Below are 26,546 nucleotides of genomic sequence, written 5' to 3' on the forward strand. Positions count from 1 at the left end.
CGTAGGGAGATTTCCTTTTTTGTTATTGTTTTCTCTCCCTCTTCAAGGGTTTGTTTTGCTTTTCTATAGTAACACATGTAGCATAGTAGATGACGGCAGGTAAAGACCCGAATGGTCCATCCAGTCTGCCCAACCTGATTCAATTTAAATGTTTTGGGTTTTTTTTCGTTGTCTTAGCTATTTCTGGGCAAGAATCCAAAGCTCTGCCCGGTACTGTGCTTAGGTTCCAACTACTGAAGTCTCCGTCAAAGCTTACTCCAGTCCATCTGCACCAGTGGTCTCAAACTCAAACCCTTTGCAGGGCCACATTTTGGATTTGTAGGTACTTGGAGGGCCTCAGAAAAAATAGTTAATGTCTTATTAAAGAAATGACAATTTTGCATGAAGTAAAACTCTTTATAGTTTATAAATCTTTCCTTTTGGCTAAGTCTTAATAATAATATTGTAATTTATAGCCAGAGACATATGATCAAGAAACTGTTTTTTATTTTACTTTTGTGATTTTGATAAACATATCGAGGGCCTCAAAATAGTACCTGGCGGGCCGCATGTGGTCCCCGGGCCGCGAGTTGGAGACCACTGATCTACACCCTCCCAGCCACTGAAGCCCTCCCCAGCCCATCCTCAACCAACCGGTCATATACAGACACAGACCGTGGAAGTCTGCACAGTCCTGGCCTTAGTTCAAATTTTTCCTATTATTTTCTGCTACTTATTTACTTCTCATTCCTATGAACACTTTAGGAAACCACTGAAGTCTTAACTACTCGGACAAGTACTTAGGGAAAAGATATCTATGGCCCTTTTTTGTCGCTTATGTCATTTTTGTAAACCACATTGAACTTATAGGTATGCGGTATAGAAATACGATGTTATGTTATGTACCGTAACATGAGATGCATGAAGAAATAACATTTTGAGTGGTTTTCCATGAGATTTTTCTAAACATCTAAACTCTGCCTTTGAACAGTTCCTTGGGACTTGCCATGCTAACGAGAAATCTCCACGTAGTCGAGATACGTGACTTTCCTTTTCCACGTTCTCTCAATAACTTCCATTGTACTTGCAGGTTGCAAGAACGTTCACTACGATCTGGTTTTCATCCTGGATACCTCCTCAAGTGTAGGGAAAGAGAACTTTGAGAAAGTCCGCCAATGGGTGGCCAATTTAGTAGAAACCTTTGAAATTGGGCCGGATAAAACCCGCGTGGGAGTGGTGCGTTACAGTGACAAGCCAACCACTGAGTTTGACCTGGGAAGGTACCAGACTGTTGAGGAAATCAAAAGGGCCTCAAGGAACATTAAATACTATGGAGGCAATACGAACACAGGAGATGCGCTCAGATTCATTACAACCTACAGTTTCTCGGAAGAGGCAGGAGGAAGACCAAGAGAAAGCGCTATTAAAAAAGTTGCTATCCTTCTAACTGATGGAAGAAGCCAGGATATTGTTTTAGAGGCGGCCATGAACGCACACAAAGCTGGGATAAGGATATTTGCAGTCGGCGTCGGAGAAGCTCTCAAGGAGGAACTGGACGAGATCGCTTCGGAGCCCAAGTCAGCTCATGTATTCCATGTCTCCGATTACAATGCCATTGATAAAATCCGGGGAAAGCTGAGGAGGCGGCTCTGCGAAAGTAAGTGAACCATTTGTTTCTCATGCTGCGAATGTATAAATGTGACTATTTATCCATATGCGGTAATGAAACATACAATCTCGGTCTAGGATGTCATTTCATAGTTCTGCCTTTCCAATTTTTGGTTTTATTGTATATTTGCACATTAGTAGTGTTTCCTCAATTAATGTTAATTAGTGCAAATGTTTGTCACCCACTCAGTGGCGCAGTAAGGGGGCGGGGGAACAGACCATCCTGAGCGCCGTCTTCACGGGGGACACCGAAGCCAGCGCCTCTCCTCCTCTCTGCTTCCCGTGTACTCCTTTAAATGTTCGCCAGCTTGAGCAGCATTTTCCACTTGCTGTTCGCACCGGCCTCGGCTCCCTACTGACATCACTTCCTGGTCGCGAGACTAGGACGTGATGTCAGAAGGGAGCCGAGGCCGGCATGAGCAGCAGGTGGAAGATGCTGACACCAGTGAATATTTTAAGAGATAGGCGTGGGGGGGGAGGTTGCTCAAGCGGCAGGGAAGAGTGGGGTGACATTCAAGCAGTGGAGAAGAACCGGGGGAGGGAATGATGCAGTAATGCTGGGTATCGCCCTCCCTCGCTAACGCCACTGCACCCACTAAATATTATGACTATTTCTATTAGGCGTGTATTTTCATAGCCACAGTGCAGATCCAGTCCTTCGGTCACTAGGAACAGTCTCCTCAATATTCAGCCAGCGGCGGTGAGCGTTTTGCTGCTCAACGCCAGCGTCATTCCTCGGATATTCAACGCTAGGCTATATCCGAGCTTCAGCATTAAATATGTGGGATTTTTGTGCTGGCTAACATGCAGCCAGTTGCATTCTATTCAGCCCCTCACTGGTGGCATAGGGGGAGGCAATCCGCCCCTGGCTCCGTTTTGGTGGGGATGCCAGCACATTACATTAGTTTCTTTTATTCCGCCAATACTTTGCGGCTCTAGGTAGATTACAAAAGGAAGAGATTCTGGTCATTTCCAGAAGATTACAGGGAAGCTATTGGTTGTAACATTTGGAGTCTGGTGATGGAGTGAGGATAATTGGTTGTATCAGGAGTTTGCCTTGACATATTTCTTGAACAACCTGGTTTCTATTTCCCTCCTGAAGGTTCTGTAGTTTGGTGCTGAAATCAGTAGATTGGAGATGTGGCTGTCTAGTTTTGCTGCTTGCGTGGCGAGAAGTTCGTCGTGTATTTTTTTTTTACAACGAATGCTTTTGATTAGGGGGTCTAAGTTCTCCTTGGTCTGGAACATAGTAACATAGTAGATGACGGCAGATAAAGACCCGAATGGTCCATCCAGTCTGCCCAAACTGATTCAATTTAAATTTTTTTTTTTAAATTTTATTTTTTTAAATTTTTCTTCTTAGCTATTTCTGGGCAAGAATCCAAAGCTTTACCCGGTACTGTGCTTGGGTTCCAACTGCCAAAATCTCTGTTAAGACTTACTCCAGCCCATCTACACCTTCCCAGCCATTGAAGCCTCCCCTGCCCATCCTCCACCAAACAGCCATACACAGACACAGACCGTGCAAGTCTGCCCAGTAACTGGCCTGGTTCAATATTTAATATTATTTTCTGATTCTAAATCCTCTGTGTTCATCCCACACTTCTTTGAACTCAGTCACAGTTTTACTCTCCACCACCTCTCTCGGGAGCGCATTCCAGGCATCCACTACCCTCTCCGTAAAGTAGAATTTCCTAACATTGCCCCTGAATCTAACACCCCTCAACCTCAAATTATGTCCTCTGGTTTTACCATTTTCCTTTCTCTGGAAAAGATTTTGCTCTACGTTAATACCCTTCAAGTATTTGAACGTCTGAATCCTATCTCCCCTGTCCCTCCTTTCCTCTAGGGCAGGGGTGTCCAATGTCGGTCCTCGAGGGCCGCAATCCAGTCGGGTTTTCAGGATTTCCCCAATGAATATGCATGAGATCTATTAGCATACAATGAAAGCAGTGCATGCAAATAGATCTCATGAATATTCATTGGGGAAATCTTGAAAACCCGACTGGACTGCGGCTCTCGAGGACCGACATTGGACACCCCTGCTCTAGGGTATACATATTCAGGGCTTCCAGTCTCTCCTCATACGTCTTCTGGCGCAAGCCTCCTATCATTTTCGTCGCCCTCCTCTGGACCGCCTCAAGTCTTCTTACGTCTTTCGCCAGATACGGTCTCCAAAACTGAACACAATACTCCAAGTGGAGCCTCACCAATGACCTGTACAGGGGCATCAACACCTTCTTCCTTCTACCGACTACGCCTCTCTTTATACAGCCCAGCATCCTTCTGGCAGCAGCCACTGCCTTGTCACACTGTTTTTTTGCCTTTAGATCTTCGGACACTATCACCCCAAGGTCTCTCTCCCCGTCCGTGCATATCAGCTTCTCTCCTCCCAGCTTATACGGTTCCTTCCTATTATTAATCCCCAAATGCATTACTCTGCATTTCTTTGCATTGAATTTTAGTTGCCAGGCATTAGACCATTCCTTTAACTTTTGCAGATCCTTTTTTATATTTTCCACTCCCTCTTCGGTGTCTACTCTGTTACAAATCTTGGTATCATCTGCAAAAAGGCATAGTTTTCCTTCTAACCCTTCAGCAATGTCACTCACATACATATTGAACAGGATTGGCCCCAGCACCGAACCCTGAGGGACTCCACTAGTCATCTTTCCTTCCTTCGAGCGACTTCCATTAACCACCACCCTCTGGTGTCTGTCCGACAGCCAGTTTCTGACCCAGTTCACCACTTTGGGTCCTAACTTAAGCCCTTCAAGTTTGTTCAACAGCCTCCTGTGAGGAACTGTATCAAAGGCTTTGCTGAAATCCAAGTAAATTACATTTAGCATATGTCCTCGATCCAGCTCTCTGGTCACCCAATCAAAAAATTCAATCAGGTTCGTTTGGCACGATTTACTTTTTGTAAAGCCATGTTGCCTCGGATCCTGTAACCCATTAGATTCAAGGAAGTACACTATCCTTTCTTTCAGCAACACTTCCATTATTTTTCCAACTGAAGTGAGGCTCACTGGCCTGTAGTTTCCTGCTTCATCCCTGTGACCACTTTTATGAATAGGGACTACATCCGCTCTCCTCCAATCCCCAGGAATCACTCCCGTCTCCAGAGATTTGTTGAACAAGTCTTTAATAGGACTCGCCAGAACCTCTCTGAGTTCCCTTAGTATCCTGGGATGGATCCCGACTGGTCCCATTGCTTTGTCCACCTTCAGTTTTTCAAGTTGCTCATAAACACCATCCTCCGTGAACGGCGCAGAATCTACTCCATTTTCTCGTGTAACTTTGCCAGACAATCTCGGTCCTTCTCCAGGATTTTCTTCTGTGAACACAGAACAGAAGTATTTGTTTAGCACATTTGCTTTCTCCTCATCACTCTCCACATATTTGTTCCCAGCATCTTTTAGCCTAGCAATTCCATTTTTTATTTTCCTCCTTTCACTAATATATCTGAAAAACTTTTTTATCTCCCTTTTTTACATTTTTAGCCATTTGCTCTTCCGCCTGTGCCTTCGCCAAACGTATCTCTCTCTCTTGGCTTCTTTCAGTTTCACCCTGTAGTCCTTTCTGCTCTCCTCTTCTTGGGTTTTTTTTATATTTCACGAACGCCAACTCTTTCGCCTTTATTTTCTCAGCCACTAGGTTGGAGAACCATATCGGCTTCCTTTTTCTCTTGTTTTTATTGATTTTCTTCACATAAAGGTCCGTAGCCATTTTTATCGCTCCTTTCAGCTTAGACCACTGTCTTTCCACTTCTCTTATGTCCTCCCATCCTAACAGCTCTTTCTTCAGGTACTTTCCCATTACATTAAAGTCCGTACGTTTGAAATCTAGGACTTTAAGTATCGTGCGGCTGCTCTCCACTTTAGCCGTTATATCAAACCAAACCGTTTGATGATCGCTACTACCCAGGTGAGCACCCACTCGAACATTAGAGATACTCTCTCCATTTGTGAGGACCAGATCCAATATCGCTTTTTCCCTTGTGGGTTCTGTCACCATTTGTCTGAGCAGAGCCTCTTGAAAGGCATCCACAATCTCCCTAATTCTTTCTGATTCCGCAGACGGAACATTCCAGTCCGCATCCGGCAGGTTGAAATCTCCTAACAGCAGAACCTCCTCTTTCCTTCCAAACTTTTGGATATCCACAATCAGATCCTTATCAATTTGCTGTGATTGAGTCGGAGGTCTGTAGACTACACCCACGTAGATAGAAGTTCCATCTTCTCTTTTCAGAGCAATCCATATCGCTTCTTCCTCTCCCCAGGTCCCTTGCATTTCGGTCGCTTGGATATTGATCTTTACATAGAGAGCTACTCCTCCACCTTTATGACCATCTCTGTCCTTCCTAAAAAGATTATATCCCGGTATGTTTGCATCCCATCCATGTGATTCACTGAACCATGTCTCTGTGATAGCAACAATATCTAGATCTGCCTCTAACATCAGGGCTTGCAGATCATGAACTTTGTTGCTTAGACTGCGAGCATTTGTGGTCATCGCTTTCCAGCTATTTTTCAGCGATAATCTCCTTTTTCGTATGGATTTTTGTGTCTTTTCACTTTCCGTTGCAATACTAAGAAATGAGTTGCTGATATTGCTTATGTTGCAGTCTTTACTACTATCACATCTTTTCTTTTGCCGGGGGTGGTCTCTATAATTGTCCTTCGTACATACACCACCCCCACCTTCTAGTTTAAATGCCTAGAAAAATATTGTCTAAATTTTTCTGCAAGGTTTCTTTTTCCTGCTGTAGTAATATGTAGCCCATCAGTGCAATATAGCTTCTTGTCCTTCCATGTATTTGCCCATACTCCTATGTACCTGAAGCCTTCTTGATGACAGCAGGCTCTGAGCCATCTATTAAAGTCCTCTGTGTTTTTCACTCTTTGCTCTCCCTTTCCATATGCAGGCAGTATTTCAGAAAAAGCTAAAGTCTTTACAAAAGGTTTCACACCCTCACCAAGCTCCCGAAAAGCTTTCTGTGCTGCAAGTGTGGAGTTGTTGGCCAGGTCATTTGTTCCCAGATGGATAACAACATCAGTGTTAAAATCCTTAGTTTCTTCCTTAATTATAGTCAGGATCCTGGAAGACATTTCACTATTTTGGTCTCCTCGCCCTGTGTTCCAAGGTTAATGCCTCTGATGATGGAATCCCCCAACAGTAATAGTTTTCTGTTTTTGGCTTTTTTATTTGTATTTAGGGTGCGCTTGTTCTCTTGAGTTACCTTCATTGGTTCCAGTCCCACCTCCCTTCTGTTTTCCTGAGTATCGCAGTGCACTAGTGGAGCGAAGGAATTCTGTAGAGGTAATATTAGTGAAGGTGGATGTTTCTGTGTTACATGTCGCAGTCTTTCTGAGCCTACTGTGATCCATTTATTCCTGGGCTGTTTTATTCTTTGAGGTAGAGGTGGTAAGTTGGTATGATTTTGTGGAGTGATGGAAGCTGCTTTAATTGTATTCAATTCCTGTTTAAGTTTGCAGAGCTCCTCCTTAATACTGGCAAGTTGAAGACAGATGGGGCAAGCCTTAAGCCTCCAAATAGTATGTCTTGGAATTAAAGCACCACAGTGATTGAATAGAATAAAGGTCATCTTGATTGGTTGTGAAGTGACTTGATTTGAGTAGTCCTGATTATATGGGTCTCTATATATGAATAGTGGTCCCTGGGGTTGGTGGGACTATAAGTCTTACCCTTATTCCTATGAAAGGAAAGGGAAAGAGGAAATAAGATTTAACAGAGGAAAGAGAAGGGTTTATTTTTTTGTGCTTTTTTTTTTTTTTTTTTTTAGTAAGAAATAGGGATGAGAAGAGAAATTAAGCAGATATAATGCTGAAAACCAGTGAAAAGAGCAGAATATGAAATGCTGAGTAACTTAGCTTTTAGAAGTTCACAGGGCAGCCTTGTTCACAGCAATGTCCCAAAGATAATGCAATTAACCTTAGAAGTAAAACAGAGCCCCTCCCTTCTCCACCTAATCAACAGACAACAATGGCTGAATACTAGTAAGACAGAAATATAGGCTCTATACCACCTAAAACACCTAAAACACAGTTGTTCCGAGTTAGGCAAGTGTTCAGGTAGGATGGCACCCGTCCGCCTCTCCACCCCTCCCTGCCCCCACTACTGCCCAAGTGCCCCTTCACTTCCCATCTACCTCTTTAACGTTTCCGGCACGAGCAGCAACCCCCATCTTGCTGCTCGCACCGGCGTCAGCTTTTCCTCCGACTTCACTTCCTGGATCCACGCCTAGGAAATGATGTCAGAGGAAGAGCCGACACGAGCGAGCAGCGGGTTGGCATTGCTGCTTGCATTGGTAACGTTAAAGAGGTTCAGAGGAAGGGAAGGGGACGTGCGCGCCTGGAAGGAGGGGGCGGGGAAGGAGCGGATGGGGTAGGGGGTGGAGGAGAGGGTGGGGAGGACACCAACGCCCCGGGCGCCTCTCACCCTCGCTACGCCACTGGTCCTCACCACATAAGCCAAACTTCTTAAAAATAAGACTACTATTTATGCAACCCAATCAAAGCTGTTTAGTTGTGCAGTGAGGGGCCGAATACTGGCACTTAACCTGACTCTGCTCCTGGAACACCCACGAGTGAGCCACATTTTTGAATTCAGTGCTAACTGGTTGTTTTCAGTGGCGGTAACAGTGTCGCTAAAAATGATTGGATAGACATAAACAAGCGATTTGACGGCACACCAACAAATCTGCGCATGACAATTGTGTTCCGACAAATGCACCACAACAATTGCGCACACGGACAAGTGCGTGCGCAACAATTGTGGCCCGTCAATTGCGCCCCATGACTGAATCTGCCATAAGTGGATATCTGGAAGGCCCTGATTTGCTCAGGCTCCTCAGGCCCCATCCCTTGGGAGGGGCTTGAGGTGCCTCAAGCTCCTCCCAAAGGACGAGGCCTGAGGAGTCTGAGCAAATCAGGGCCTTCCAGATATCCATTTATGTAAAGGGTTCCCATAATCATGATGTAAACCTTACCCTAACACTAGATAACAAATGAATGTTTTAAGTATAGTGGGGGGGGGCCCCCACCACACCCCACACCACACCAAGAAAGAGAGGGTTACCTTGCAACTTTCAAAAAGACAAAATAGTATCCACCGTCGGGGCGCATTTGATGAGTCAACTCCCATTCAGTGCACGCAGTTGGCGCGCAGTTGTCAGGGCGCCATTGTGGTGCGCACGTTTGACGGGTCACCAATTTGACAGGTCAGCTGCTGTTTTCAGCCAGTTAAATCAGTTTGAATATCGGCTGGAGTATTTATACTCTTTGCAAACTGCCTGAAAATATTGCAGCTCCTCAGCGACGGAAGTCACATGAGGAAATTGGGGTGGGGGGGGGGAGGTCTCTCATGCATGGTTCTTTTCTCTGTCTCTGCTTTTCTCTTGTGATTCTCTATTGCAAAGATGTCTGAATCCGGAGAGTTTGCAGATGTCGAGACTCTTCAGTCAAAAGGCAAGAGTGGGGGGAGGCAGTGACGAGGGTGGTGGCGCCCCCCCCCCTCCACACACTCCTTCCCCGCTTCCCTTTCCCCGTATCTCTGTAATGTTCCTGGTGCGAGCAGCAACCCCCATGCTGCGGCCGCGCCAGCGTCGGCTCTTCCACTGATGCCACTTCCTAGGGTGCGGGTCCAGCAAATAACGTCAGAGGGACGCTGGCACGACAGCAGGTTGGGGGGTTGCTGCTCACACCAGGAACATTACAGAGGTACGGGGGAAGGGAAGTGGCATACATGCGCAGCAGTGGCGGCCGAGGAAGGAGCAGGGGGCCAGAGAGGATAGGTGCCTGTGCCCTCACCAAGATGGCGTCCAGGGTGGACCCCTCCCCCTGCACCACTGGAGGGAGGGAAAGGGATTGGGACTTGTATACTGCCTTTTTGTAGTTATACAACTACACTCAAAGTGGTTTACAAACAGGTACTTCAAGTATTTCCCCTGTCTGTCCTGGTGGCTCACAATCTATCTAACGTACCTGGGGCAGTGGAGGATTAAGTGACTTGAACAGGGCAGGAACACATGCCTGCAGGGTGCTATGGCTGTAGCTCTAACCACACTGCACCACACTCTCCTCCAATACAATATCAGAAGTGAGCCAAGTATAGAACAATGAAGCCATTGTGACATCACTGATGAAGTTGGCTTTTATTGGTGGAATGAGGCATTATGACATCAGGGAAAGGGATTGGGACTTGTATACCACCTTTTTGTAGTTTATAACCACACTCAAAGTGATTTGTATACAGGTACACTTCAAGCATTTTCTCTATCTGTCCTGGTGGGTTCACAATCTAAGGATTAAGTGACTTGCCCAGGGTCACAAGGAGCAGCATGCGGGGTTTGAACCCACAACCTCAGGGTGCTGAGGCTGTAGCTCTAACCACTATGCCACACTCTGCATTGAGAAGCAATTGCATTTCATTTCAGATGCAAATGGGAGCAAAAGCATTGACAGAAAAGCCTATTGCATCACTCAACAAATAAAACACTATTTAATGAAGACAAGGTCACGGCAGGTTATACAGTTCAAAAGACATAGTAATTGCGTTCTTGCTGCAGTTAAAAGCATGGGCCAGTGCCATCTTGATCCATCCAAATTGCAGCTCTGGGACAAACGGTTGAAGAATCCTTTTAATGAAGAGATTTTTAAAAAACATATTTTATAAAATAGGGGCTGCCTTTAATTGTATTGAAAGGGGAACCTTTCATATGCCGAACGGTTAGACAGGCTGGGGCTCTTTACCCTGGAAAAGCGGAGACTGAGAGGGGACATGATACAGACTTATAAAATCATGAAGGGCATAGAGAAGGTGGAGAGGGGCAGATTCTTTAGACTAGCAGGGACAACTAAAACAAGAGGTCATTCAGAAAAACTGAGAGGAGACAGATTCAAAACGAATGCAAGGAAGTTCTTCTTCACTCAGCGGGTGGTGGACACCTGGAACGCGCTCCCCGGAGAGGTGATAAGACAGAGTACAATTCTGGGGTTCAAAAAGGGACTGGATGACTTCATGGAAGCGAAGGGGATAACAGGGTACAGATAGAGGTTTACCTTACAAGACACTGAGCGAATAGGGTATGGACATTTTAGGTTAGGTAGAGAACACTTTCAGGTCATGGACCTGGAGGGCCGCCGCAGGAGCGGACTGCCAGGCGCGATGGACCCCTGGTCTGACCCGGCAGAGGCCATGCTTATGTTCTTATTTCCATATCAAATGATTGTGAAATATATTAGGAACTTCTGGATCAATTTCAGTAGAGCACCTGACTACCAGTTCATACACATACTTTTAGGAAGGGAGAAAAACAACCCAATTTTAAATACATAATTCCTGCACAAATTGTATGAGGTCTGCTCCAAAAGTTCCAGGCCTGATTTTACAAAAATGTAGTAAACAATCTTCCAACTTATTCCATTGAGGCCCCTTCAACGTATTCCCCTTCCCTGCGCATACACTTTTCCCAACGTCTGGAAACGGTCCGTAAACGCATCTTCAGGAATCGCCGAAAGTTGCTGCTTTGAATTTTGCTTTATGTCTTCAATGGTGTCCAATCGCTTTCCTTTCAGTCTAGGAAACAAGAGGAAGTCAGCAGGGGCCAAGTCAGGAGATTAAGGAGGCCGGGGAAGAGCTGTCATTGCGGTTTTTTGCAGGTTGTTCTGGTCGTCGGTCATCAACGGTGGAACAAACTTTGCCATAACATGAGGCATCCCCAGCTTCTCTGCTAGAATGTTGTGGCAGGAACCAACGGAGATGTTGCATGTCCTCTGCCAGTTCTCTAACAGTTAAACTAAACTAAACTAAACCTTAAGTTTGTATACCGCATCATCTCCATAAAGATAGAGCTCGGCACGGTTTACAGGTAATTCAATAAATGAGGGAAGGATATAATAAGAAATTAGAGGTTATGAAGAGGATAGCTAGCTTTACATTTTAAATAGATAGCTTTACATTTTGGAGAAAAGCCAGGTTTTCAGATGCTTTTGGAATAATTGGAATGAGCTTAGGTTCCGCAGCGGGGCAGGGAGGTTATTCCAAAGCTCTGTGAATTTGAAGAAAAGGGATTTCCCTAATTTACCTGCATACATGATGACTTTTAACAAGAATGAGAAAGAGAAAGAGAAAAAAAAAAGAGAGAGAGAAAAAAAAAGAGAGAGGAAGAGAGAGAGAGAAAAGAAAAGGAGAGAGAGAAAAAAGAGAGAGGAAGACAGAGAGAAAAAGAGAGAGGAAGAGAGAGAGAGAGAGAGAAAAAAAAGAGAGAGAGAGAAAAAAAAGAGAGGAAGAGAAATAGAAAAAAGAGAGAGAGGAAGAGACACTAAACTAAACCTTAAGTTTGTAAACTGCATCATCTCCATAAAGATAGCGCTCGGCACGGTTTACAGGTAATTCAATAAATGAGGGAAGGATATAATAAGAAATTAGAGGTTATGAAGAGGATAGCTAGCTTTACATTTTAAATAGATAGCTTTACATTTTGGAGAAAAGCCAGGTTTTCAGATGCTTTTGGAATAATTGGAATGAGCTTAGGTTCCGCAGCGGGGCAGGGAGGTTATTCCAAAGCTCTGTGAATTTGAAGAAAAGGGATTTCCCTAATTTACCTGCATACATGATGACTTTTAACAAGAATGAGAAAGAGAAAGAGAAAAAAAAAAGAGAGAGAGAAAAAAAAAGAGAGAGGAAGAGAGAGAGAAAAAGAGAGAGGAAGAGAGAGAAATAGAAAAAAGAGAGAGAGGAAGAGACACTAAACTAAACCTTAAGTTTGTAAACTGCATCATCTCCATAAAGATAGCGCTCGGCACGGTTTACAGGTAATTCAATAAATGAGGGAAGGACATAATAAGAACTCAGAGGTTATGAAGAGGATAGCTAGCTTTACATTTTAAATAGATAGCTTTACGTTTTGGAGAAAAGCCAGGTTTTCAGATGCTTTCGGAATAATTGGAATGAGCCTAGGTTCCGCAGCGGGGCAGGGAGGTTATTCCAAAGCTCAGTGAATTTGAAGAAAAGGGATTTCCCTAATTTACCTGCATATATGACGACTTTTAACGAGAATGAGAGAAAGAGAGAAAAAAAGAGAGAGACAGAAAAAAAGGAGAGAGAGAAAAAGAGAGGAAGAGAGAGAAAGAGAAAAAAAGAGAGAGGAAGAGAGAGAGAGAAAAAAGAGAGAGAGGAAGAGAAACTAAACTAAACCTTAAGTTTGTATACCGCATCATCTCCATAAAGATAGAGCTTGGCACGGTTTACAGGTAATTCAATAAATGAGGGAAGGACATAATAAGAAATTAGAGGTTATGAAGAGGATAGCTAGCTTTACATTTTAAATAGATAGCTTTACGTTTTGGAGAAAAGCCAGGTTTTCAGATGCTTTTGGAATAATTGGAATGAGCCTAGGTTCCGCAGCGGGGTAGGGAGGTTATTCCAAAGCTCAGTGAATTTGAAGAAAAGGGATTTCCCTAATTTACCTGCATACATGACGCCTTTTAATGAGAAAGAGAGAGAGAATAAAAAGAGAGAGAGGACGAGAGAGAGAAAAAAGAGAGAGGAAAAGAGAGAGAGAAAAAAGAGAGAGGAAGAGAGAGGGAGAGAGAGAGGAAGAGACACTAAACTAAACCTTAAGTTTGTATACCGCATCATCTCCATAAAGATAGCGCTCGGCACGGTTTACAGGTAATTCAATAAATAAGGGAAGGACATAATAAGAACTCAGAGGATAGCTAGCTTTACATTTTAAATAGATAGCTTTACGTTTTGGAGAAAAGCCAGGTTTTCAGATGCTTTCGGAATAATTGGAATGAGCCTAGGTTCCGCAGCGGGGCAGGGAGGTTATCCCAAAGCTCAGCGAATCACTGATTAGTGTACACAAGAACCCTCATCAGTTGACGTTGGTCTTCCAATTCGCAAATTATCTTTCACTAATTCACAACTACTTTTGAAGCATGAATACCATTCAAAACACCTTCTATGACTCATGACACATTCCCCATAAGCCACTTTCAGTCTTTCATAAGTTTCTTTAATGGTCTTACCCCAGTTTAAAACAGAACTTCACACTGTAGCGCTGCTCATTGAGATCGCGTGTGATGAAAAATAGCTGATCAAAAAAACACACTTTCACAAAAACTGCTGAAGCTCGGCGACGAAAACAGCTGTCAACAAACGGGAAAAAGGAGGTTATTCGTGAGCTTTCAAGCTACTCAGTACCCCATAGCACATCTCAAAAGAACTTCCCGTTGGTGCACATTTCAAACTGTCCTGGAGCATTTTGAGCAGACCTCGTATTTAAAGATGAGCTTGTTTGTGGTTCCGTGGACTTACCGTATTTGCCGGCGTATAAGACGACTGGGCGTATAAGACGACCCCCCAACTTTTAGTTAAAATATAGAGTTTTGTTATATACTCGCCGTATAAGACTACCCCTTCTTCCGCACACCTTCTCTACCGCCCCGGGTGCAGCACAGCCGGCCAAGTCCCCTTACTTTTGTGGCACTTCCCCGACCGACCGATAACAGCCCGGGTCCGACAAACCTCCCTGCCCTTAACTGCGAATCTAAATTACCTTCTTACAGCTGCTGTAAGAAGGTAATTTAGATTCGCGGCTACAGGGCAGGGAGGATTGTCGGACCCGGGCTGTTATCGGTCGGTCGGGGAAGTGCCACAAAAGTAAGGGAACCTGGCCGACTGTGCTGCAACCGGGGCGGGGCGGGCCGCTCCTCTCCTTTGGTAGCCACTCGAACCGCGAGGCTACTCTCCTTCTCCTTATCTGCCCTGCCTGCAGCACAGAGCCGAACGGAAGTCTTCCCGACATCAGCGCTGACGTCGGAGGGAGGGAGGGCTTTGTTTAAGCCCTCCCTCCCCTCCGACGTCAGCGCTGACGTCGGGAAGACTTCCGTTCGGCTCTGTGCTGCAAGCAGAGAAGGTAGGGAGAAGAAGAGCCGCGTACATCCAGAAGACTGAGCATCCAGCCCCGCAGGAGCCCCGCGACCCTCGGAGGCGTCCCCATGGGATCCCCGTGACCCTAGGGGGCGTCCCCACGGGATCCCCGCGACCCTAGGGGCGTCCCCGTGCAGCTCTCTAAACAGTACCCGGCGTATAAGACGACCCCCGACTTTGGGGAGGATTTTAAGGTACTGAAAAGTCGTCTTATACGCCGGCAAATACGGTACTTAGATTTATCCTTTTCAAAATGCTGCCATAAAGTTACACACAGTATCAGTGTATTCGTTAACTATATAAAAACATAAGAATAGCCTCACTGGGTCAGACCAATGGTCCATCAAGCCCAGTAGCCCGTTCCCACGGTGGCCAATCCAAGTCACCAGTACCTGGCCAAAACCCAAGGTGTAGCAATATTCCATGCTTTCAATACAGGGCAAGCAGCGGCTTCCCCCGTGTCTTTCTCGATTACATACTTTGGACTTTTCCTCCAGGAACTTGTCCAAACCTTTCTTAAAACCAGCTACACTATCCACTCTTACCACATCCTCTGGCACAGACATTTTGTCCTTGGTGGTTTACACTATTAATATAAGAGGAATCTTCAAACACTATTTATTAAATATCTCAAAAGCAAATTACATCACTTTTCCACAGGCGAGCCGGCTTGCCTGACTGACTAGTCACATGACATTCTATGACACGCCCCTTTCTCTTCTCCCTCCCCCAACCAGTGCGGAAACATTTTGAAGAACCCTCGTAGAACCACAAACTATAAATACAAAATTGAATAAGACTGAGCTGGAACATAATTTTTTTTTTTTTTTTTTTTAAACCCAACCCCAAAACAGCTGTTCATAGTAAAAGGCAAAGTAAGATGAAAGGAATTTACAATTTTTCTAGAATAGGAGACCACCATTAGGAATGCACGTTTGTTAACACCTATTCAGTTTAATGTGCATTAAAAAAATAATGGTGTTTTAAATTGATTTTAACACGCCACCTTATGAATTAACAAGCACTGGGGGAAATTCTATGAATCACGGTGAAAAAGGGGCACCAGAAAAGATCAGCGCTAACAGTGTGTGCCCTTTATAGAACAAAATTTAGTTTTGGTGTGCATGCCCTACCTTGGGCACCAAACATACGCCTGCACTATCCATTGTGGGTATTTAAAAAAAAAAAATAAAATATATATATATATATATATATATATATATATATATATATATATATATATATATATATATATAAAAACATAACACTGCTGGAACTTCCTGAGTACAGACTACTACACTTCCCCCCTCTGAATTCACGGTTCTCGTATCTATGGTTTCGATTATTTGCAATTTTATTTTTTTAAAAACACTTTTATTTTTTGGCCTATTCTAAGCCTTGTGAGTCCCCCCCCCCTTAAGCCTTACCTGGTGGTCTAGTGGGTTTTCGAGCAGGAGCGATCTTCCCATGCTCCTGCCCCATGCAGATCGCTCACAGGAACTGGCTGCCTTAAGCTCCCGTTGTAGTCTCGAGACGATGGGAGCTCAAGGCAGCCATTTCCTGTGAGCGATCTGCACGGGGCAGGAGCGTGGGAAGATCGCTCCTGCCCGAAAACCTGCAAGGCTTACAGGGGGCTTACAGGGCTTAAAAACAGCCGGGGGAAGCGGGGGTTAGGGGCAGAACCTGCACAAATATTATTCACGTTTTTTTGTAATATTCGCGGGCTGGCTCTGCCCCTAACCACCGTGGATCCGGAGGGAGAAGTGTACTATTTATCATTTCTATAGTGCTGAAAGGCATATGCAGTGCTGTACATTTGAAGATGTAAAAGGCAGTCCCTGCGCAGAAGAGCTTACAATCTAATTTAGACATGCAGGAATAGGGGCTGGAGAGTTTCTTGCAGAGAGAATGGTAGGATGGACATAGTTATCTTATGGTGAGTGGGAGTTAGGAGTTGAAAGCAGCCTTGAAAAAATGGGCGTTTAGCTTTGATTTGAATACAGCAAATTTCTTCTCCGGTTTTTATCTTTGTGAGCCACTGAAATAAAAGAGAAGAAAAATAAACACTGCAGCCCAGTTTGCAACACTGCTTGTTAGGTTATTGGTGGTTTCCTGCTAAAGCCCACAGAACATAACTGCTAAAGCAGGGTTTAAGAGGTCTATAATTTAGAAAAAGGGAGAATGTGAAAATGTAAAGGTCATTCAAAAACCATCAGATAGGCCTGTCTGCGTGTCTTTGGTGGCTGACCAAGTCACGCCTACGTGAATCTCAAACTTTCCCACATTAAAAGTGATTCATGGAACCTCTTCACACAGCAAACCAAAAAAAACCTCATTATATCCACTGATCTCTCTCTAGAACATGTCTGAAATATCAAAGCCTTTAGGAGGTAATTCTATATTGGGGTACCTTATTTAGGCGGCTGAATAATTTGATGTGGTGATCCTATTCTACAAGGGCACTTGCATGAGAAAGTATCTTTGTAGAATACTATTGGAAATCCACATTAGCCCATGGCATAACTACAGGTAGGCCTGGGTGGGTTTTGGCTCAGGCCCACCCAGCGGCGGCACCACACTGCCCTCCCTCCTCTCTCCTCCGTGGCATCCCAGTATCTACTCTCCCATTTCTTGACCCTGTCCCTCCCCCAATATACCTTTCATGCGTCCCCAGCACCTGCAGAGGTTCATTTTTTATGCCATGCCCCAGAAGCTTCCCTCTGCCGTGTTCCACCCTTGCTGATGCCACTTCCTGTTTCCTGTGTGGCAGGACATGGCAGAGGGAAGTCTTTAGGGGCCAGCGCCAGCAGCAAAAATAAGCCCTTGCAGGTGCCAAGGATGTGTGAATGGTATACCGGGAAGGATTGGGGTTGAGAGACACCAGAATGCCGCAAAGGAGAGAGGGGAAAGATATTGAATAGGTGTTTAAAAAAAAAAATTGTGCTATTTTTTTTAAACCTCGTGGTGGTGGGGGGGGGGGGGGGAGGGGCATCCAAGTTAACTGTGGTACCATCCAAAATACTATGGAGGGGAAAAAACTTCAGAACCCTACCACCACTCTATGTGGTGACAGGAATTCAAGGGTAATCATGTCACAGGAATAAAAACAACCCCTCCACTTCCAAACATTAAAACTGTGCAATGCAGATTTACTGGTAACACACAAAAAACTGTGACTGTTCGATAAACAAAATAACGTATCTGTCAATCAAAGTGCTTAAAAAATTTTAAAGCTGTGGTGCAGCTACAGACTCAGCACCCTGAGATTGTGGGTTTAAACCCCATGCTGCTTCCTGTGACCCTGGGCAAGTCACTTAATCCTCCACTGCCCCAGGTACATTAGATAGATTGTGAGCCAGCAGGACTGATGGGGAAAATGCTTGAAGTACCTGCATGTAAACTGCTTTTAAATTTGGTTGCAAAACTACAAAAAGACAGTACTCCCCGATATTCGCGGGGGTTCCGTTCCAGGAACCCCCGTGAATCTTGAAAAACTGCGAAATACGTTTTTTAGCGGGGGAGACAGGAGAGGGCAGCCGCAGGAGAGAGCAACCGGAGTGCCGGTGAGTGAAGGAAATTACTCGCGGTATGCTCCGACCGCCTCGTCCTGCTTTGACACGCAGCTCCTGATTGGTGAGGCCCGACTTTAGTGCAGGAAGAGGCGGTCGGAGCATACCATGAGTGATTTCTTTCACTCGCCGGCACTCCGGCTGCTCTCTCCTGCCCGGTCATTCACGGTCGGAAAATATCGCAAATGACTGGGACCGCGAATCGCCGACTGCGAATGACCAGGGGAGCACTGTATACAAGTCCCAATCCCTTTCCCTTTCTTTGCATCTAATGGTCCTCTAGGTTTATCTCATGCTTTCCTAAATAATTTTATCTGGGCTGATATTCAGGCAGATTTAACGCTGGATATTTAATGTCAGGCCATGTCTGGGCCTAGCATTGAATATCTGGGGGTCAGCCTGTGCACAAGAAGATATGCAGATGCCAGCCGATATTTAGTGCACTCGCCTTGACCTCCCCATCCCACATGGCCTCTCTTTGCCCTATGCTTCCCCCACCCCCATGTCTTCTTAATCTCTTTCATTCAGCACCACCTTGAATTTCTCCCTCTCTTCCATCTGTTCCCTCCAGGATGGTATCATTCCCTGTCTCTTTATCCTTCCCTCTCCCCCTCTATACCTTCCATCCTCAGCAGTCCAGCACTTCCTCTTTTACTTTCAGCCTTAGTCCTACTCTCCATCCCCCATAGTCCCCATCCCCCAGTTTTCTCATTGGTGATCCCCCCCACTCTCTGCAGAGGTCCAGAATTTCTCCCTCTCCCTCAGCTCCAGCACCTCTCCCTCGCTTCCACACTATTTAAATTCAGCACTCCTGCATTCTGCCATTCATGGGTGTAGCACCTCTCCCTCATCCTTCTTTCCTCCCTCCCCCATGGTATATCATTTCCCCCTTTCCTCCATAGTTTGGCATCTACCCCCCTCTCTCCCAAGTCACAATTCTCTCATCCATAGTCCAGCTTCTTTCCTGATCCCCCCTCCCCACAGGTCCAGAACCTCTCTTTTTCTAGTGCTTCTTTCTGTCACCCCCTCGGGATACAGCACCTCTTCCTCTTGCAGCCCCCCTGCCAAGTCCAGTACCTCATCTGCTTCCTTCCTTAACTCCACCCCCCACCCCACTTCCAGGTACTTTGAACCTTTTGTCTTTGCTGACAGTGGTAGCAGCAGCGATTATACAGAGCCTGGGGTGACACGGGATCCTTTCCTCTGCCACTTTCCACCTTTTTGACACAACTTCCTGTTTATACACAGGAGGGATGTGGCACAGGGAAGTTCCTCATGAAAGGCTCCTGAGAAAATTAAAGAGGCATGGGATAGGTGGCAAAGTTCAGTTGTGGATTAGGATTTGGCTATTGGATAGAAAACAGAGGATAGTTTAAATGGTAATTTTTCTCAATGGAGGACAGTAAACAGTGGAGTGCCACAGGGGTCTGTACTGGGATTGGTGCTATTTAACTTATTTATAAATGAGCTGGAAATTGGAACGATGAGTGAGGTGATTCAATTTGCAGATGACACTAAACTGTTCAAATTGTGAAAAATTGCAAGCAGACCTTAGGAAATTGGAAGACTGGGCGTCCAAATGGCAGATGAAATTTAATGTGGGCAAATGAAAAGTGATGCACATTGAGAAGAATAACATGAATCGCAGTTACTGGATGCTAGGGTCCACCTTGGAGGTTAGTGCCCAAAAAAAGAATCTGGGTGTCATCTTAGAAAATACGATGAAACCTTCCGCCCAATGTGCGGCGGTGGCCAAAAAAAGCAAACAGGATGCTAGGAATTATTTAAAAAGGGATGGTTAACAAGACTAAGAATGTCATAATGCCCCTGTATCGCTCCATGGTGCAACCTCGTTTAGATTATTGTGTTCAATTCTGGTCTCCTTATCTCAAGAAAGATATAGTGGTGCTAGAAAAGGTTCAAAGAAGAGTGACCAAGATGTTAAAGGGGATGGAACTCTTCTTGTATGAGGAAAGACTAAAACGGTTAGGACTCTTCAGCTTGGAAAAGAGACGGCTGAGGGGAGATATGATTGAAGTCTACAAAATCCTGAGTGGAGTAGAACGGGTACAAGGGGATTGATTTTTCATTCCGTCTTAAATTACAAAGACTAGGGGACACTCGAAGTTACAGGGAAATACTTTTAAAACCAATAGGAATTTTTTTTCACTCAGAGAATATTTAAGCTCTGGAACGCGTTGCCAGAGGTTGTGGTAAGAGCGGATAGCGTAGCTGGTTTTAAGAAAGGTTTAGACAATTTCCTGGAGGAAAAGTCCATAGTCTGTAATTGAGAAAGACATGGGGGAAGCCATTGCTTGCCCTGGATCGGTAGCATGGAATATTGCTACTCCTTGGGTTTTGGCCAGGTACTAGTGATCTGGAATGGCCACCGTGAGGACGAGCTACTGGGCTTGATGGACCATTGGTCTGACCCAGTAAGGCTATTCTTATATTCTTATGCTGCTGCTTTAGGAGACCTGGAGGTGTCAGGACTCACTGAATTGGTGAATCCGATTTATTTAGAAAGTGAATCGATTCAAATTGATGAATCGGGCAGCACTAGTACCTACCATCATGTAAGTATAGTTAGGGGCGAATTGGGGGTGCTTTTAAGTTAGGAGTCGATAGGCATCTCTAGCTGAATTTTGCTTACATTGTAGGTAAACCCTGGCCTACATTAGAAAAGCCTACAATGTAGGTATGATTCTATTAGAGATGTCTCACGTGATTGACACGTCTAGACATCTACATTGTAGGTGCCATTAGCAGAATCTGGCCTAGAGGATATGTGAACTTTCTAAGTCTACAAGGATATTATTATGCCTTTATAATGAGGCAGGCTATTGAAGTCAGGAGATAAAGCGGTGTGAGAGCACATATTAATCTATTTTCAATGTTTATATCCCGCATATCCGAAATCTATGCAGGTAACATCACATTCATAAATAAAAAACAGTACAGACACAAGGTACCATATCATTAACATACAGCCTCAATCCTGTTACTTAAAACGTATGACATTAAACTATATTTAAACTACAAATTGCCCATATCTTGAAAGGCCCTTGTAAAAAAAAAAAAAAAAAAAAGGTAAGCCTTCGAGCTAGAGTTACCAGACGTATGGATTTCCCTTTTGAGGACATGTTTGGGGGTCCGGACGGTTTTTCAAAACCCGGCACTTTGTCTGGGTTTTAAAAAGCTTTCCTCCACATCGCGTCGGGCAGGAGGGCATCCGTGCATGCTCCTGCCCGACGAGAGCAGGCAGTGAGGGGCAGGGCTGGGGCGGGCCTAGGGGTGGGTCTAGGGGTTCGGATTTTCCAAACGAAAAATCTGGTAGCCCTACTTCAAGCCTTTATGGAAAGTCAAAAAAACAGGTATTAAGTGAATTGAGTCAGGAAGGAAATTACACCTAGATTTTATATATAGCACTCAAAATTCTGGGGTCCTTAGTAAGGCACACTAGCCATTTTAGTACACGCTAAAATGCTAACGCGCCCATTATAATCTATGGACTAGAGAGTTGCACAGGGACAGAAATCCCACCCATCCCCACCCGTCCCCACCAGGATCCTCTCCGTCCCCGCCAGGATCCTCTCCGTCCCCACTCATCCCCGTCAGGATCCTCTCTGTCCTCACCCATCCCCGCCAGGATCCTCTCCGTCTCCACCCGTCCCCACCAGGATCCTCTCCGTCCCCACCCGTCCCCGCCAGGATCCTCTCCGTCCCCACCAGGATCCTCTCCGTCTTCACCCATCCCCGCCAGGATCCTCTCCGTCTCCACCCGTCCCCGCCAGGATCCTCTCCGTCTCCACCCGTCCCCGCCAGGATCCTCTCCGTCCCCACCCGTCCCCGTCAGGATCCTCTCCGTCCCCACCCGTCCCCGCCACAATCCTCTCCGCCCCACCCGTCCCAGTCAGGATCCTCTCTGTCTTCACTCGTCCCCACCAGGATCCTCTCTGTCTTCACCCGTCCCCGCCACGATCCTCTCCGTCTTCACCCGTCCCCGTCAGGATCATCTCCATACCCACCTGTTCCCACCAGGATCCTCTCCATCCCCACCCGTCCCCGCAAGGAATTACCTCCATCCCTGCCCGTCCCCATAAAAAGCAGCAATTACTTCTGACAGGATCATCAATTCCACAGTTTCTTTGTGTTTGCGCTGCTGTTTTCCTTGTGGAATCTCTTTGGTTGAACCCTTTTTTTGTTTTCTATTCAGGTAATTAACTTATAAACCCCCTCTTTTACTAAGGCTGACGCGTCCATTATATTATATGGACGAACCCTGCTTCCAAAGCCTTCCATCCCCATGGGAGTCCTGTTGGCTAGAGGGGGGTCTCCGTGGGAGTCCCGTGGACCAGAGGGGGGTCCCCTTGGGAGTCCCGTAGGTTAGGGGGATTCCTGCGGGACCCCCACAGGACCGCGCAGGATTCCCGCATTCCCCTTTCCCGTGCAGACCTCTACTATGGACGCGTTAGTGTGTAGCATGTGCTAATACTTAGCGCACGCTAAAACGGCTAGCTCGCCTTAGTAAAAGGACCCGTGTATGCGCAAAGTTGGGCATGCACCCGATTTGATTGAAATATTTCCACACAAACGTTTTGTGAAAATCAAAAGGCAGGGCAAACTGCAGCTCTATACCCTAGAGGAGCGCAGGGAAAGGGGTGACATGATTGAGACGTTTAAGTACGTCACAGGTCGTGTCGAGGTGGAAAACGATATATTCTTTCCCAAGGGACCCTCGGTCGAAAGGGGGCACCCGCTCAAACTCAGAGGAGGGAAATTTAGTGGTGACACCAGGAAGTATTTCTTCACAGAAAGGGTGGTAGATCACTGGAACAGACTTCCGGTGCAGGTGATCAAGGCCACCAGCGTGCTCGACTTTAAGAATAAATGGGACATCCACGTGGGATCCCTACGAGGGTCGAGTTAAGGAACCAGGTCACTAGCACTCAGACTTAATGGGGTGGGTCAATAGAGTGGGCAGACTTGATGGGCTGTGGCCCTTTTCTGCCGTCATCTTTCTATGTTTCTATGTTTCAGGTGTCGTGTGAAGATTGCCGAGCCATTCTCCTTCCCATTTCACGGTAGCTGGAAACCCAGCAGCATTTTGGAGGCAGCTCAGATTCCCTTTTGGTGGCCCTCTGTAATTGCTGCTCATTCTGCCTGTTTGCCTATGTGTGATGTACACGACGGAAACACCAGCCATGGGAGTTAGCCTGCTTACATAGTTGGAAACATTACCCCTGTAATTTTAACGAACAAAAATAACCCAAGTAAAACCAAGCTCTGATCTTAGCACTGAAGGGGAAATATTCTTAGAAACTTAATGCAATGGGATAGGTTTCAATTATGTCTATATAAAAAGATGCCAGCTACATAGTAATGGGCAAGCTCGACATCTGTGCATGTCTGTAAATAATGATAAGAAAAACATTCAATTTTCCGCTCTGGAATGCTGCTACTCTTTGGGCTTTTGTCAGGTATTTGGGACCTGGGTTGACCACTGTTGGAAACAGGATACTGGGCTTGATGGACCTTTGGTCTGTCCCAGAATGGCAGCTCTTATGTGAGCCAAGTATAGGACAGTCAAGCCACTGTGACATCACTGATGAGGTTGGCTCTTAGGCATTGGTAGAATGAGGCATTATGACATCACAATCTCAGCTCTGGAATGTTGCTACTCTTTGGGCTTTTGTCAGGTATTCGGGACCTGGGTTGACCACTGTTGGAAACAGGATACTGGGCTTGATGGACCTTTGGTCTGTCCCAGAATGGCAGCTCTTATGTGAGCCAAGTATAGGACAGTCAAGCCACTGTGACATCACTGATGAGGTTGGCTCTTAGGCATTGGTGGAATGAGGCATTATGACATCACAATCTCAGCTCTGGAATGTTGCTACTCTTTGGGTTTCTGCCAGGTAACATAGTAAATGACGGCAGATAAAGACCTGAACGGTCCATCCATTCTGCCCATTAGTTATACTCATTAAAAATACATGATTAAATTAATTTGTCTCTCCTTTGATATTTCTGGGCCATACATAGACTGTAAAGTCCACCTAGTATTGTCCTAGGTGCCAAATGCTGAAGTTGCCGTCTAATCCAGCCATTGTGACATCACTGCTGAGGTTGGCTCTTAGGCATTGGTGGAATGAGGCATTATGACATCACAGTCTCAGCTCTGGAATGTTGCTACTCTTTGGGTTTCTGCCAGGTACTTGGGATCTGGGTTGGCCACTGTTGGAAACAGTGCTTGATGGACCTTTGGTCTGTCCTGGGATGACAATTTGTATTTCCATAACATAATAGATTTCAGCAGATAGGCAGAGAAATTGGGTGAAATTCTCCCTAAGAACTAAGCTGCTCACTGAGTCTGGGTAACTGCTGTTGTCTGTCCCATTGAACCCTATAAAACTAATCTTGCTAAACTGCAAATCCTATAAGCTGGCATGCAATATGCCACTACGACTTCTACTTCTCATTTCTACAGCGCCGCTAGATGTGTGCGGGTGCTGTGCTTGATATATTTTAGTCAGGTGGTAGTCGATATCCCTCAGACCAGAAGCCTGCACATTTATGCAAACACTATATTCATAGTGCAAAGGCTCCAAAAACATCACTGGAATCTGAATGGTGATATATGTGGCTCTGCAATCCTAAACAGTCGCCCGACTGACCCTGCTAACTATAGACAGGAATGCAAATGGAATAAAGTGGTAAAAACAGTAAAGTGACTGCATGCATTATTTTTAAAATCATTGCACTATAGTATAAGCAAGGTTGCATTCTCTCGCGTGCCCCCTTTTCCTGCTGTCTCTAGCTGACAGATATAGAGGCATTAGTGGTGTAGAACGGGTAAACGTGAATTGATTTTTTTTTACTCTTTCAAAAAGGACAAAGATCAGGGGACCCTCGATGAAATTAAATGGAAATACCTTCTAAAAAAAAACTTAAGAGAAAACTAAACTAAACTAAACCTTAAGTTTATATACCGCATCATCTCCACGGATGTGGAGCTCGGCACGGTTTACAAGAACTTAAAATATAGGAAGAGAAGGAAAAAAAAAGGTTTACATGAACTTATATATAGAAGAGAAGAGTAAGGGGGGATAGAATTACATTTTAGTGAAAAGCCAGGTTTTTCATGTATTTCACTCAACAAATATGTATTTTTTATTTTTTTATTTTTTATTTATATACCATCAACATCTATTTTGTTTCCATATAAAACACAGAAAAATATCTTTGAGGCAAGAGTAGGGAAAACCCCCCCAGAAAATATATAAGCAGCAAATACCCTACTGTCTTCCGCAGGGAGGGAACAGACTGATGCTGTTACACTGAAATCCATCGAAGACTAAAGTATGCACTTATTACGACGAGTCACGTCTATTTTCCAACAAACATATCAGTTATTGAATTGTATCTTTGTATATATATGTATATATTTTATTTAGCATTTATATACCGCTTAAAGTAAGGGAATTTCTAAGTACCTTTCTTACTTATAATTTTAATGTATATTTTCTGTAAACCGCTTAGAACCTAACGGATGTAGCGGTATATAAGAAATAAATTACATTACATTACATTACATTACATTACAATTTGAGCACAAAAAGGTGGAGAAAAAGACCTCAGTGCATCCTGCACAAGACTAATATAGCATAAGCTAAAAAAAAAAAAAATAAATTGCAAGTGTAGCTTAATCACGTCAAGAGCCTCCACCCAACAAACGGTTTCAGCTGTTTCACTTTTGGGCAGGGGGCGTCAGTCTGTTCCCTCCCTGCGGAAGAGAGTAGAGTATGTGCTGTTTATATATTTCCATATAAAATATACGTAGCATAAAATGAACATTACAAAAAGTGAAATCTTGACATTTCTTGCCCACTTCCATCTATTGCCTGTACAAATAGAAAGCTTTCCTTACATGAAAGCAGACACTTACAGCTGCGCTTTCAAGTTTTAAACTTCAATCTGTCAGAACATAGGCGTAATTGCCCCATCAATGCGTTCCGCATTTGAACACGTGTCGCACAATAGTTAAGTTCTGGAACTTATTGCCAGAGGACGTTGTAGCGATTAGCGTGGTTGGGTTTACATGAATTTATTCTCAGAGCGGTTTACATGAATTTATTCAGGTAATCGAGCATTTTACCTATCTGTCCCGATGGGCTCACATTATCTAATGCACTTGGGGTAATGGGGGAGTTAAGTGACTTGCCCAGGGTCACAAGGAGCAGCGTGGGATTGAATCCACATCCTCAGGGTGCTGAGGCTGTAGCTTTAATCACTGCTCCACACTCTCCCCCGATAGGCTCAAATGCCTAAGGCCCCGCCCAGGGGAGGGTGCCTTAGGCATCTGAGGCA

The 26,546-nt window shown here is 45.0% G+C and overlaps 1 protein-coding gene across 3 annotated transcripts in view; it reads left to right on the plus strand.

Annotated features, from left to right (window-relative positions):
* COL22A1 (collagen type XXII alpha 1 chain) overlaps window positions 1-26,546 on the plus strand; it is a 766,089-nt gene that overhangs the window by 106,113 nt on the left and 633,430 nt on the right. For all 3 annotated transcript variants that reach the window (XM_033933743.1, XM_033933744.1, XM_033933745.1), the window contains exon 3: window positions 1,070-1,636. In XM_033933743.1, the coding sequence (XP_033789634.1) occupies window positions 1,070-1,636 (567 nt within the window). The remainder of the gene's footprint in view (window positions 1-1,069; window positions 1,637-26,546) is intronic.

Source organism: Geotrypetes seraphini, chromosome 2, assembly GCF_902459505.1.
Source record: "Geotrypetes seraphini chromosome 2, aGeoSer1.1, whole genome shotgun sequence".
NCBI classification, from domain to species: Eukaryota; Metazoa; Chordata; class Amphibia; order Gymnophiona; family Dermophiidae; genus Geotrypetes; species Geotrypetes seraphini.